General features: G+C 45.3%; 1 protein-coding gene and 1 pseudogene across 1 annotated transcript; one reads left to right on the top strand and one right to left on the bottom strand.

Moving 5' to 3' along the window:
* Positions 1-720: 720 nt before the first annotated feature.
* On the bottom strand, positions 721-1,673 carry LOC136393355 (sterol-4-alpha-carboxylate 3-dehydrogenase, decarboxylating pseudogene; annotated as a pseudogene).
* A 6,597-nt stretch (positions 1,674-8,270) lies between these two features.
* C2H12orf76 (chromosome 2 C12orf76 homolog) lies at positions 8,271-13,759 on the top strand. The gene is made up of 2 exons (XM_066370734.1): positions 8,271-8,454; positions 13,323-13,759. The coding sequence occupies exons 1-2, from the start codon at positions 8,322-8,324 to the stop codon at positions 13,406-13,408; spliced, it is 219 nt and encodes a 72-aa protein (XP_066226831.1). The 5' UTR covers positions 8,271-8,321; the 3' UTR covers positions 13,409-13,759.
* The last annotated feature ends 1,646 nt before the right edge of the window (positions 13,760-15,405 follow it).

Below are 15,405 nucleotides of genomic sequence, written 5' to 3'. Positions count from 1 at the left end.
CACCGGAAAATAGAGAACACTGAATCATATGTGCTTGGCATTCTGGAAATTGGTGTAAGGGTTGTGAGTATGAAGGGTTCTATGAGGGAAGTCAACCTTTCTGCACCACCTAATAGAATTTCTGCCCAAACTCCAAAGAGATAAAGGAGGCTCTCTTCTGTCCGACCTTCCTGATGCCTCAGTCAAGCAGCCAGATGTCCTGTATCAGGAGAGCAGCTGAACAGCTGAGTTAACATGCCACAGGTGCAGCCCACCTCTGTGCCACTAAGGACAACAGGTCCCTGTTGATAAAGAGAAATGTGTCCATGACAGAGTACTTTATGAAACACCAATGCAGGCAGGCACTGCTGCTGGGCCTGAGAGAACTTGGAGGCATGTAGAGGAACAACCAGGGACTGGGGAGGAGGGTTACAGTTGTTTTAAAGTGTTTGCTCTACTCTGTCTCTATTTAAAATATACATTTGAAGTTTCACCATGTGTTTCTGACTTGCTTTTCTTCTGCAAAATTTGTACTGTAGCTCCTTGAATAGTCTGTGGCTTCTATTCTTGTAATGGTTTGCATGGAAATAAATCTAGTTCTCCATTCTCAATTAGCAAAGGGGTTGTTTCTTGCCTACAGCTTCCTTCATTATGTACAAGGACAGTGGGCTTGATAAGAAATGCAGGGGACAGGGGGGATGGGAGAAAGAGAACACAAAACAGTAGAATGCAAAGCTGCCTGCTAAAAGAAGTCCAAATATGATCCTACAAAGAGAGAAATGTCTGCTGTTTTTGCCCTGCTTGTGGTCATGGAAAGGTTGAGTGTGCTCCCATTTAACTGGCAGGAGGGACCCAAGATCTGAGGAAATTCATTTGAAGGAGGTTAGTTTATTGATCCACAGGGGCGAGCTACTGGCAGGAAAATGTGGTGAGAGGGCCCACTTTTGAGGGCCTCACTTGACCCTCCGCAGGTGGTGGAAGCTCTGCACAGTTCTTTCCACAACATCGCCTATGTTGACTAGTGGCTGGTAGCCCAGGACCTTTTTGGCTTTCTCGCAGCTGTAGTAGTGGAATGTGCCAGCCAGTGCAACCCGCATTGGTGTGAAAGTGGGCTGGAGCTGGACGAAGGGACTGATCACCATCACCAGGAAGGACAGCAGGATGGCCAGGTGGTAGGCCACCCAGTAGGGGATGTGGTACTTGGGGGCTTCATAATTCAGGCCTGTCAGGATGCGGGACAGGAACGTCCAGAAAGGGATGGGTTCGTCATTGGTGATGTGGAATGCCTTCCCACACAAGGCTGTGTCTTGGGAGAGGTGCTCTGCAGCCAGAATGTGTCCGTGTACCACGTTCTCCACAAAGGTGAAGTCCACCAAGTTCTTCCCATTTCCAATCATGAACTTCATCTTGCCGTTTTTGGCTGCCTGAATGAGGATGGGGACCAGTTGGGGGTCCCTTGGACCAAAAATGCCATGGGGGCGGATGGCTGTGGTTAAGAAATTCCTCTCAGGATCATTGGCACCCAGAACTTCTTTCTCCTGTAAGATCTTTGTCTCCGTGTAGTAGTCAATGGGTTTCATGGCGTAAGGCAGGTCCTCAGTTCCATTCTTGATGTCATTGCCCTCAAAGATGACACTAGCACTGCTGGTTAAAACAAGTTTCTGAACACCAGCCTTTTTGCAAGTTTCAATGACATTCTTTTTTTTTTTTTTTTTGTATTTTTCTGAAGCTGGAAACGGGGAGAGACAGTCAGACAGACTCCCGCATGCGCCCGGGATCCACCCGGCACGCCCACCAGGGGGCGACGCTCTGCCCACCAGGGGGCGATGCTCTGCCCCGCCGGGGCGTAGCTCTGTCGCGACCAGAGCCACTCCAGCGCCTGGGGCAGAGGCCAAGGAGCCATCCCCAGCGCCCGGGCCATCCTTGCTCCAATGGAGCCTCGCTGCGGGAGGGGAAGAGAGAGACAGAGAGGAAGGAGAGGGGGAGGGGTGGAGAAGCAGATGGACGCCTCTCCTGTGTGCCCTGGCTGGGAATCGAACCCGGGACCTCTGCACGCCAGGCCGACGCTCTACCACTGAGCAAACCGGCCAGGGCGTTTCAATGACATTCTTGGTGCCAATGTAAATCACTCTATAAAAGAGTTTCTTGTTACTGGATGGTGGGGGTGATGCACAGTGGAAAACTGTGCTTACACCTTTCAGAGCTGGGTACAAGTCCTGTTGGCTGCAGAGGTCACCCAGAAAGAACTGCACCTGGGGGTTGTTGAAGCCCTGACGCATATCGAATACATTGACGGTGTAGCCTCTTGCCAGCAACTGCTCCACCATGTGCTGCCCCAGGAACCCAGAGCCTCCAATCACTGGGCACTTCTTGGATTTTGGAATGTCTTCTGTTAAATATGTCCCTGTGACCTGATCTCTCATTGGTTTGCAAACAGCTTGTTCTATTTCAGCTCTAGATATGGTCCTGTTCGTGATCAACCCTTCCATCCTTAGTGGTCTCCCTTGCCAGTTTCAGCACGACTGCAGCCCAACTCTGGTCACTGGCTGCCACCCTTTTCCTCATATACTGTATTCTTATAATAAAGTAAGCTAGAGAAAAATCATAAGAAAGAGAAAATACATTTACAGTATTGTACATATTATTGAAAAGAAATCCATATATAAGCAGACCTCTGCAATTTAAACCCATGTTGTTCAAGGGTCAGTTACACATCAAATACAATGGAAAAATCTACAGAATACATCTCAAAGATTTACCTGTGATTCTTTGTGCCCTTAAGTACAAAGACAAAAACAGACGGTGTAAGACCATGTCACTTGAAATATTTCTTCTCTGTGGCGTAATGTCACCAATTTGATTTACTATTAGTTTCAAGTGTTTCTGTTTTTTAATTTCTTCTTGATTAAATTGCTTTAAATTACTTAAAAACAATTTACCTAACTGGAGAGTCAAAACTAGAAAACAAGGTACATTAAAAAAAAAACAAGGTACATTTCCCAGCTCTCACGTCCCATTTGGTTCGTTTCTGGTTTAGCTTCCATTGGTTTTGAAAACAAAAGCAATGCATGCACATATTAATATTTCTCCTTTTTACACAAAAAGTGGCATAGTATGCACATTCTTTGCACTTTGATCTTTTCTTCAATATTGACTAAGACTCAGTTAACATCCCCTTTCATTCAATGAAATGGAAAGCTGTTGAACCATATATATAATAGTGCTTATGTAGAAATTTTAAGATTACCCAAACTTTCAATATATATTCTGTGTGCATATTGTCTATATATGTCTCTGTATATAAAGTCATGCAGAAGGGTCTGGAAGGGTACATGGCAAACTGATGAGAGCAGTGTCATTTCTAGGGAGGGCAAGTGGGGCTTAAGGGTGGTCAGAGACATGTTTAGCTTTCTCTGCAATAATTTTATTTGTCTATTACAATAGCTATATAAAATAAGCACTAGTATCCCCATTTGGTGGAGGAGTGAATTGAGGCATGTGTGGTTGTCATTAAATAATATTTCTGGTTTCTGATTCTAGGAGCATGGGAAGACTGCACTTCCTGGCCCCTCATGGACAGGGCCAATGAAGTATGAGTAGAAATGACAGTGGGAATAGACATTTGGGTTGGAGCATTTAATTGCTGGCTCAGGTCCCTCCAAGCTAAAGCTACCTTTCTCTCTCTTACTGTGATTGGCAATATTTAAAATGGTGGTGGCTCCATCAGTGGGGCCCTTTAACGTGGAGAAAGCAGTCTCCAACTGACCCATAATAGACACATGGCTTGCATGACAAATAAACCTTTGTTGTAAAAGCCACTGAGATTTTAGGACTGTTTGTTATTGTGACATATATTGTTTATCCTGGCTGATATATGTTAGGAAACTCCAACAGCTAGGACTTCACCAGGGTAGGATATAACCTAGACTTGGATGATTCCATAGCCTTTGAAATCCAGGCAGGGTAAGCAATGGGCATCTTCGAATCTTTGGCAAATCTTTCCATTCTCTCCTAACACAGCTTAAGCCCCTCCTACCTCTTATGGTTGCAGCTACTGGTTGAGCCAATATCAGCCAAGCCACTCTGTGAACAGGTTGAGCAAGAGAATTTGTGGAGACTGGGTTGCCACAGGGGCGGCAGGCTGCTCACAAGACATCCATCAGGTCCTGGGGGACTGTGGGGTTTAGAAAGGGCAGAGAAAGAACCCTAGTTGAACCTAAATGGGTCACAGAAACCTCACCCCAAAGCAAGCAGCTCACTTGTAGTCCAGCACAGAGATAGGAAAAGCCCCTGAATGTTACAGTAGGAAACAGCAACCTCAGTCATTGACCCAAGTCCTTGAGCCTACCTGATCAGTTGAAAGCCACCACCATGATTTGGGGCCCCCCAGCAAATAGGCAGAGCTGTTGACAGTGAAAAGAGCAGTGACATGAAGAAAGGGGAGCCTGCTGGGGCTTCCTGGGTAAAGATGGATGGTCTCCAGACCCCATAGATAGACTCTCTAGTGGTGAGAAGAGGAGACTAAAACTCATTGGATGAGACAGAGCTCATAAGGGCACCTGCGCTGTCCGTGGTTCTGAGCCATACAGCTTCTCCACAGGAGTCACAAAGAAGTTGGTAACCCCCCCCAAATCATGGAGGGGGGCTTGTTAAAAGCCACAAGTCTGTATGTAAAACTTTCTGGTGATTCACAAATTAGAAATCAGCGATCATTTGTTTAAAAAATGCATCCGCTCACACCTGCAAAGACCTAGTGGAGAGTCTAGACTTCCACATTCGCCAGGCTGTAATAAGGAGGCACCTCAACCTCTTTCTGGAGGGGAGGCAGTTGGTGGTGGTGTCAGAGAAGGCTGCGTGGAAAGCCAGGACATTTATTTCTGTTGGATACTGAGGAAATCAGTTCTCTACTTCCTGGTGTCAGTCGAGTTTGGGGAGAGCCAGGAGTTCACTTCCACCTCCACCCAGAAGTAAAGAGGACCATCCTCTCTCCACCAGGGAGATGTTTGAAGAGGCTTTTTCCACCACACAGTGGCAATAAGGACGTCGCCCTATCTATGGTGTCAGTGAGGTCACAGGGAAGCACTAATAATGCACTCATACTATTACCGGCGAAGGGGTTCTTGCCTTCCCTTGAGCCCCCAAGTATGAAACAAGAGAGGAGGCGAAACAGATCCAAATAAGGAGTTTACTGAAAACAAAGTGGTGGGAAAGGAGAGAGAGCTTGATGCATCAAGGGAGCATACACTAATAAAGAATATGGCTCCCCGAACTGCTGCCAGGGTCTAGCTTATTTAAGTATCGCTTCTTCATTGCAGGAGCCAAGTGGATTTCTTTGCTTAACAGGTTCCCGCCCGGAACAATTATCTCGACCCCGCGCAGGCGCGGAGGTATTTGCTTTTCATTTTCCGGCCGTTGCTTTCCAGAAAATGGCCTGGTTCTGCCGTGGCCTGGTATCCACCGCGCAGGTGCAAAACCGAGCTCTTTGCTTTCAGGGATTCTTTGCAAACTCCCGCAAGAGTCCATCAGCGCATGCGCAGAGGGGAGCTCTGCTTTCTAGGAACGAACCCTTTGCTTTCCCGAGCATTTGACCAACAGCGCATTCGCAAAGCAGAGTTCTTTAGGGCTTGCTTTAAATTTAACCAGGCGAGGCAACAAACAAACAAACAAACGAAAAACCCACAAAAAACAAGACGACGACAACAAAAACACTGAGCAGCATTGCCATTCTTTTAAGAGAGGCTCAGCCTGTCTCAGTACTGGTCCTTACTATTGAGGGGTCACCACAGCCCTGATGAGTAGTTGTAGTATCTTCCACCACTCCACCACTAAAGAAAACCTCACCACTCAGGAGTTAATAAAAGACCAAGTGGGGAACTTGGATGTCCACACTCACCTGGCAGCAATGAGGCATGACCTTCAACCTTTCAGCAGTGTCAGAAGTCCAGCTGAAACAGAACGTTTAAATAAGGCCCAGAGTCTGCTACAACATACCCCACATGTTCAGTTTTTAATAAAATATTATTCATCATACCAAGAACCAGGAAGATCTGAATGGACTGAACAAAGACAATCAATAGGTGCCAACCCTGAGATAACAGAGGTGTTGGAAATGTTGGGCAAGGATTTTTAAAAATTTTTTAATTTAAAAAAAAAAATTTTATTTTTGTATTTTTCTGAAGTTGGAAACGGGGAGGCAGTCAGACTCCCGCAAGCGCCCGACCAGGATCCACCCAGCACGCCCACCAGGGGGCAATGCTCTGCCCATCTGGGGCGTCGCTCTGCTGCAATCAGAGCCATTCTAGAGCCTGAGGCAGAGGCCACAGAGCCATCCTCAGCGTCCAGGCAAACCTTGCTCCAATGGAGCCTTGGCTGCGGGAGGGGAAGAGAGAGACAGAGAGGAAGGAGAGGGGGAGGGGTGGAGAAGCAGATGGGCGCTTCTCCTGTGTGCCCTGGCCGGGGATTGAACCGGGGACTCCTGCATGCCAGGCTGACGCTCTACTACTGAGCTAACCGGCCAGGGCCTAATTTTTAAAAATTGATTTGAGAGAGAGAGGAAGGGAGACAGAGGAGAAACATCGATTTGTTCTTCCACTTATTTATGCATTCATTGGTTGATTCTTGTATGTGCCCTGATCGGAAATTGAACTCACAACCTGGTTTACTTTAACCAACTGAACCTGGCCAGGGCCTCGGACAAAGATTTTAAAGCAGCCATCATAAAAATGCTCAAAGGAACAGTTAAGAATATGTTTGAAACGAACGAGAAGCTGGTGGGTATGGTTATCAAAAGTCAACGTGATAACTTAGCATCCTGTTGTTACTATTATCCCTTTTGATGGCATGTATCACAATTTTGAATTACATAATTATCCTAACTAGACTACTAGACTGGAATCTGTATGAGAGCAGGCACTTTATGAGACAGGCACTAGAGAGGAGAGAAAGAGGACGGGGGTGGAGGGGTGGGGGGAAGGAGCAGGAAGCATCAATTCCCATATGTGCTTTGACCCTACAAGTCCAGGGTTTTCCAGGGTTTTGAAGCAATGACCTCAGTATTCCAAGTTGACGCTTTATCCATTGCGCTACCACAGGTCAGGCAGCACTTTATATATATTATTTATTTATTTACAGAGACAGAGAGAGAGTCAGAGAGAGGGATAACCAGGGACAGACAGACAAAAACGGAGAGATGAGAAGCATCAATCATTAGTTTTTCCTTGAGCATTGCGACACCTTAGTTGTTCATTGATTGCTTTCTCATATGTGCCTTGACGGCTGGCCTTCAGCAGACCGAGTAACTCCTTGCTCCAGCCAGCGACCTTGGGTCTAAGTTGGTGAGCTTTGCTCAAACCAGATGAGCCCGCGCTCAAGCGGGCAACCTCGGGGTCTCGAACCTGAGTCTTCCTCATCCCAGTCCGACGCTCTATATTCACTGCGCCACCGCCTGGTCAGGCAGCACGTAATATTTTTTTAGTAAATGAAGACAATTTCCTTTGGGATCTCCTTTAGGTATAATCATCTAGTGTTGACAGAGTGCTTTTCTATCCTTTTTTTTTTTTTTTTTTTTGCATCGCACATCCATTGTGAAGTAGATATCAACATAACTACAGATTAAGCCTTAACAAAAATGTGAGGCAATATGTGAGGTGGTAAATCCTAGGAACTCAGAACTATACCTTGTCAAATTCTAATATTTGGGCCAAACACTTAACTAAGCTTAATTTCCTCATTTATTCAGCAAACAGTCGTTGAACATAATATGCTACTGTTGTGGGCTCTGGGACAGAGCAGTAAGCCATAAAAAAATGTATACGATAAATGGTGATGAATTAAGAGAGATGGGGAATGAAAGAGGGAATGAGAGTAGCGAGTGTGTATTTTGAGAGAAGGGGGGAGTTGTTGTAGTTCTGGCAAAGGATGTCCAGGTAAGGGCCCTCAGACAAGATGGGATTTGTAAATGGGAATACAGTGTCTATTTTAGAGACTTGTGGAGAAGATTTAATATCGAAATGCACGGATTCGTAAAAAAATTTCGATAGGTCTAAAATGAACCTAAAGAACCCCTACGGAGGGAGGCCTGGGGCCCAAAGGAAGGGGGAACGTGGGGCATGGCGGAACGGTGATAGATGCGTACATTGCTCTGGACGGAACAGTGACTCAGCGGAAAGCTGGCCGGGGTGGAAACGCTGATTCTGGAAGAATCGTGACCGCGGCGGCCCTATAGTTGCCCTGGTAGCGGCGCGCTTTTGACCAAAGGAAGTAGCGGCAGAGGGCGGTACGCGGGTGGAGACAGGGGCGGGGCTTCCGGGGGAAGTGGACTCTGCAGCCACGAGCTCGGGAATATGCTGCGTGTTGTCTGGTGGTGGTTGTTCCTCGGACTGTGCAGCCTCCTAGTGGGGCAGGCGGAGGCCCCGAGCCCAGTGGATTCCCCAGAGCAGAGTCGGCCGTACGCGGTGCTGCGTGGGCAGAACCTGGGTGAGCGGCTGCGGGCTGACAGGCGGCGGGATTGGGCCTGCGCTTCCGCCTCTTGGGGCATCGGGAGCCTGGCACGCGCGGGGCGGTCGGCGGGGGATGTGTAAGGGCTGGGAATTCAGATGCGACTTTCCCTCGGAAGGTCTGAGCTTTACCGCTCAGTGCAAGGCTTGGTACCCACTAGGCTCTCAAATATGTGCTGGTTGTATGAATGATCTGCGAGTCCGGAGACCTGGGTCTCGGTCCGGGTCCCCTGCTATTTAGCTGTGCGGGCCCAGGCTGGCAGCAAGGCGTATAATAGTAATATCCTATTTCTTCTTTTCTAATGGAGGCAAAAGTCATAGTAACAACGGTAATTGACGTTTGTTGAGCATTTCCTGTATACCGTGTGTTGTGCTAAACACTTTTTTTTGCTAAGCACTTTGTATATGCGATTTCATTTAAGACTCACAGTAAATAAGAAAGGGATGGTTTTCAGCTGTATTTTACACATAAGAAAAATGAGTGGTGGCGGCTAGTACTAAAACCTAGGGTTTGTATGGCATCTCTTAAACACATACCTACATACATGGCTAGGGAAGAGACCCTGTAGCTTAAAGCTTGGCAAACTTCAAAGTAACTCTGTCTCCTGTTTGGCCAAAGTCCTTCCTTTCCACTGTATCTCACTGGTACATCTGGATGTCTACAGAGTGTCTACATAGTATCATTTCTGGATTATCTTGACTCTACATGGACTCAGTGTCTATCATGTATTAGTGTACCTAGCACTCTTCTAAATGGTTTCCACACGTTGCCCTGCTTTATTCTTTAAAATAGGGTTTCTCAATCTCGGTACTACTGATATGTTGGACCAGATCATTCATTGTTGGGATGGGGTAGTGAAGACACATTCATCTGCCTACTGTAAAATACTTAGCAGCATAACTAGCCTTTACTCACTAGATGTCAGTAGCACACCCTACTTCCAGTCCAGATAATCAGAATATCTCCAGACATTACCAAATGTCCACCGGGGTTAAAATTCCCCTTGGTTGAGAACTATTGCTGCAGAATAGTACTATTCAAAGGGTGATCTGCATACCAGTGAGACCTGAAAACTGCTACCTAAAAAGAGATGACTGCAGAAATTGAGATTGTGCAGAAATTTAACAAGTTGACATTATTACAACACCCAAGCAAGTAGAGACCAGTTGTAGGGCCCTGAACTGGAATGATTAGTTATGCATAGTGGGGCTGCTTAGTGGTCTGGGATAGAGTAAAAGTTATAAAACTCATCCTTTACTAAGATCATTTGAGAAACACTGCCCTAGACAATCCTGTGCAATGGTTAATTTTACAGAAGAGGAAACAGACAAAGATCGTGTGTAACTTAATGTAAGGTCACATAGTCTGTAAATGTAGGTGGGAATCCAGACAGTCTGACCTTTTTTTTTTTTTTTTTTTACAGAGACAGTCAGAAAGAGGGATAGACAGGGACAGACAGACAGGAACGGAGAGAGATGAGAAGCATCAATCATTAGTTTTTCCTTGCGACACCTTAGTTGTTCATTGATTGCTTTCTCATATGTGCCTTGACTGCGGGCCTTCAGCAGACCAAGTAGCCCCTTGCTCGAGCCATGACCTTGGGTCCAAGCTGGTGAGCTTTGCTCAAACCAGAGCCTGCGCTCAAGCTGGCTACCTCGGGGTCTAAAACCGAGGTCCTCGGCATCCCAGTCCGACACTCTATCCACTGTGCTACAGCCTGGTCAGGCTAAACCCTGAATTCTTAACCATTGTGCTGTGCTGCCTATCTTGGTCATAATGATGGCTTTCATTTATTGTGTGCTTATTATATGTCCTGCACTTCGTTAATTGCTTTTCATAGATTACCATATTTAGGCCGCAAGAAACCTTTGAGAGATGGGTTTCATTTCTCCATTTTACAGATGTGGACAACTAGTCAACAGTGGAGAGTGACTATAAGGAAGGATCTCAGTAGTCTTAAGATTCTGTCTGGGTCTGCCATTCAGGCAACTAATAATACATGCAAAGTACAGGAGAGGTAGAAAGATAAAAGAATGGGAGAAATGATCAAGCCCCAAATGGATATTGTGTACCTAACAACTCATGGTTTTAAGTGCTTTTAAAAAAAAGAGACAAGATTTCCATTCTCCAATTTCAGTGTCCTGCATTCCTGCTTGAGGAGTTTTGTTTAGAGCCTTTCCAAAATGCAAGAAAATGGTTTAAATGGAATAAGACAGCTTTAGGTCCAAGTGCAGTCAGAATCTTAGAAACTTGTGGAATTGAGGACTTGGAAAGTTAGGGCAGCCTGGCCTGTGGTGGCGCAGTGGATAAAGTGTGGACCTGGAAGTGCTGAAGTTGCTGGTTCAAAACCCTGGGCTTGCCTGGTAAAGCACATAGGATAAACAACCAAAGAACAGCTAAAGTGAAGCAACTATGAGTTGATACTTCTCACTCCCCACTCCTCCTTCTATCTCCGTAAAATCAGTAAATAAAATCTTAAAAAAAAAAAAAGGCAGCTATTTAAGTAACAAAGGCTCTTTAGCTCGTAACTCATAGTTTTTAACACACACCTTTAACATTACTTTTGGCCTTTTGGAGTTATAACACATTGTCTTTGTCACCTTCATGAGACACACTGAAAATGATGTGATTTCTTTTTTTTTTTTTTTTTTTTTCCATTTTTCTGAAGCTGGAAACAGGGAGAGACAGTCAGACAGACTCCCCGCATGCGCCCGACCGGGATCCACCCGGCACGCCCACCATGGGGCAACGCTCTGCCCACCAGGGGGCGATGCTCTGCCCATCCTGGGCGTCGCCATGTTGCGACCAGAGCCACTCTAGTGCCTGAGGCAGAGGCCACAGAGCCATCCCCAGCGCCCGGGCCATCTTTGCTCCAATGGAGCCTTGGCTGCGGGAGGGGAAGAGAGAGACAGAGAGGAAAGCGCGGCGGAGGGGTGGAGAAGCAAATGGGCGCTTCTCCTGTGTGCCCTGGCCAGGAATCGAACCTGGGTCCTCCGCACGCTAGGCTGACGCTCTACCACTGAGCCAACCAGCCAGGGCGAAAATGATGTGATTTCTATGTGGTTAGTTTTTAAATAATAACTGGGTGCAGTGAGGGGGAATTGGTTGGGTAGGTCACAGATACCCACAACTTCCTGATTTAGATAAAACTATGGTCAAATCTTGGAGTTTTGAAAGGAACAGTAACTGGACTGGAAAACTAGGCTCCAGCTGGAACCTGGGATGGGTCCACATACTTACAAACACATAAACGTACATTTGCTTGTTAAAAGTAACATCATTTTGAACTCTTCCCACAATCTGAGATAGTCACACAATTGGGAGTGCATGTAACTTCCAGCAGGTTGCTGCTTATGTTAATTTAAAGCCCAGTTCCATATATATATAGTCCTGTACCACAGATCAACTTGAATTATCAGTTGTAGGTCCCATTTCTCGCTTGAGCACATTGTAAATTTTAGTTGTGAGATTTCCCCTCAAAAACATAGTAGGTTTATGAAGTTAGTAAATTGCTTCTTTGATCAGAAGGCCCTTGGCAAGACTCATCTAGAGATTAGAATACTTTATTCTTTAATGAATCTCCAGTTTTTATAAAATATAGTTGGGCTCCCTGCTTTTATTCAGTTCATGTCAGTCTTTGCTTACAACCCTTTTTCTTTCCTTTTTTCTTTTTCTTTCTCTCTTTCCTTTCTTTCTTTTTTTTTTTTTTGTATCAAGTGAGAAGCAGGGAGGTAGAGAGACAGACTCTCGCATGCACCCCGACCAGGATCCACCCAGCAAATCCACTAGGGAGTGATGGTATGCCCATCTGAGGCCATTGCTCTGTTGCAACCGGAACCATTCTAGATCCTGAGGTGGAAGCCATGGGATCATCCTCAGCACCCAGGCAAACTCTGCTCCAGTGAAGCCTTGGCTGAGGGAGGGGAAGGGAGAGAGGGAAAGAAGAGAGGGAAGGTAAATAAATAAAAATTTAAAAAATAAACACCTTTAAAGCCTGACCTGTGGTGGCGCAGTGGATAAAGCGTCAACCTGGAAACACTGAGGTTGCAGGTTCAAAACCCTGGCTTGCCTGGTCAAGGCACATATGGGAGTTGATGCTTCCTGCTCCTCCCCCTTCTCTCTCTCTCTCTTTCTCTCTCTCTCCCCCCCCTAAAATGAATAAATAAATAAATAAAAATTTTTTAAAAAAAAGAAGAGAGGGAAGGTTGAAGAAGCAGATGGTCACTTCTCCTGTGTGCCCTGGCTGGGAATTGAACCTGGGACTTCCACATGCCGGGTCGACACTCTACCGATGAGGGTTGGTCAGGGCTAACCCTTTCAATTTAGAATAAAATCTGTTTCCTTCTACATGGGCTGGCTGCAGCCTTCCTCTCTGGCTTCATTTTCTGCCTGTCTTCCCTCACTGTTCCCACTTCTGCCACGCATGCCTGCTATTCATTGCCTTTTTGGCTTGCTCTGGCTTCAGGGTCCTTTGATGATCCTGGGGCCTGCACTGCTCTCCCTGAAGATCTTCACATGGCCAGCTCCTTCATTTCACTAGGTCTCAGCTTGTGTGTCCCCCCTTCTGATGCTTCCTCCATCACCATACCTACTGTTGCCCAGCCCGACCCTATCGCTGTCACATTAGTTATTTTTCATGGTGGCTCTTCAGACTATGTAAAATGCTCTTATTTGTTTACATTCTCTTCCCCAATGCATGGAGACTTCCAGAGAAAGGGTCTATTCATGGCTGTTTCCACCCACACAGTGCCTGGCACCGGGTGGCATTTGGTAAATCATCGCCAGTGAATGGATGACTTATAGAAGCTGGAGCTGCCATTAGGAGGTAACCTGTATTCCTTTTGCAGTGTTGATGGGAACCATTTTCAGCATCCTGCTAGTGACCATGATCCTTATGGCATTTTGTGTCTACAAGCCCATTCGGCGTCGATGACAGCTGAGCAAGCAAGTTCAGCAAGTTCTTCCACGAGTATTTGGGAACAGAGTCAGATGTGTTGCACACGAGTGAGTGGAGAAGTTGGAATCCGAACTTTCCTGCTTGGAAATGACCTTTGGTCTGGACAGTTGGTAAATGCTAATTGATTTAGAAAAAACATCTAGTAATTATTTTTTCCTAACACTGTAATGCAAATAATTGGCCACTGAGTCTGTTTCTCAATGTTTCTTTTTATATGTGGCTATACTTGTTAAAAGTAAGACCTAAAGCTCAGTGTAAAGATGGAGTGCTCATGAGAAAAAAAACACGGTAACCTTATGAGTGATGTAAAAACCACATTGGAAAGGGCTAATCATTAATGTTTGAGACAATTAAGAGGACAACATGTTTGAGACAATTAAGAGGAGGACAACATGTAAAGACACTTATTACTTATGAAACCATTTGGTGACAATAGGTTGAACATCACAAATATTTTTTTAAATGTTTTATTTTAGAGAAAGATGAAGGGAGAGAGAGATAGGAACATTGATCTGTTCTTGTACGTGCCCTGACCAGGGTTCAAACTGGCAACCTCTGTGCTTTGGGACAGTGGTCTAAGCATCCACGCTTTCCGTCCGGGGCACAAATATTTTTATGTATACTGAGTTTGCCTAGAGTACTCTGGTTGCAAAGAGTGTCAGTTGTGAGGAGCTTAGGCCCTCACTACTCCTGTAGCATGAGGCTCTGCACTCAATGCCCCAAATGACGTCAGGGTCATGTCAGGTAGGCCTATGGTCATGTGTACCCTTGGGCTGAAAGGCTATGCGGTTAGACTGAAAATGTTTCTAGTTGGCCCATCTGGAAAAGAACTTCCTGCTCAAACATACGAGTCTCCTTTGTATGGCACTTAAATCTTTCCTAAAACTTGTGGCAACTTTTCAGTTTTGGAATCTAAGAGACTCAGCAGGAACTCTTTCTTTTCAGCCCTGGGTGGGGAGGATTCATCCAACTTAAATACCTGTCTACTGTACCAGGCAGAGTGGTGGGTATATAGCGTTTACACATATTTAACTTCAACTTTGAAAATGCTGCTGTTTGTTTGCACTGTTGGTGAACTGGATTTTTCTCCCTGTTGAAATGACACTTTCATACTTCTGTATTTATTTTATTTTAAAGGTGCTAGGTTTAATTTTGTTATTAAATTGAAATGCTTATCTTGTGTTCCATTCAGGCACAGCACTGATATTTTTTAATAACCCACACTTAATGTGAAATAACTGATGTTGGATTTCTTAACTTTTTGACTTAAATATTTTGTTTATAACCCTTACATTGAGCCATTCAAATGTCAACTCCTCTGTACTTTTCAGCAAATGCCAATTAAAATTAAAGTCTTATTGTTTTATTCCGAATTATGTTCCAAGCATTTAAAATGCAGGTGTGTATTTGAATCTGATTTCATAAGGAAGCACTGTGAAGTGGAATTTTAAATTCATATGTGAAATAATAGTGTCTCTACGGCAAGATATTTCAGAAAACTGAGCCTGAATTAATCTCTTAGGCTGGCCTAGGGCTTGGAAGTCCTGGATTCTTGTCCCAGCTCCTGTTACAAACAGGCTTAACTTCTCCAGAGCCTCAGTTTCTTGTCTGTGAAATGGTGATACCCACTTTATCTTTCTTAATTATGGTGAAGATGAAGTGATTAGAAAACTAACCCAAGTGAAGGTGGGATTACTGCCCTTAGCCTGTCCCGTAGAAATCTGTGGTTACTGAGTAGCAGGAGTGGGTGGGACTCCGGGAGACTGGCATTGACAATTAAGTCCCATCTCCTCTGGAATGCCACATTTTGATGCACTGCCAAGAAATTTATTGCCACTTTTAGGATTTTAAAAGGAAATGGCACAAACTTGTCAGGCCTGTAAACTTTATGACCTGCTCTTTGTTCAGTAATCACCAGCCAGGCAGTAGGATCATGTTCATTTTCTGAAAAGGCTTTGCAATAGTTATTACAC

This window comes from Saccopteryx leptura, chromosome 2, assembly GCF_036850995.1.
Source record: "Saccopteryx leptura isolate mSacLep1 chromosome 2, mSacLep1_pri_phased_curated, whole genome shotgun sequence".
NCBI lineage: Eukaryota > Metazoa > Chordata > Mammalia > Chiroptera > Emballonuridae > Saccopteryx > Saccopteryx leptura.
This window is presented reverse-complemented; position numbering and strand designations above follow the sequence as displayed.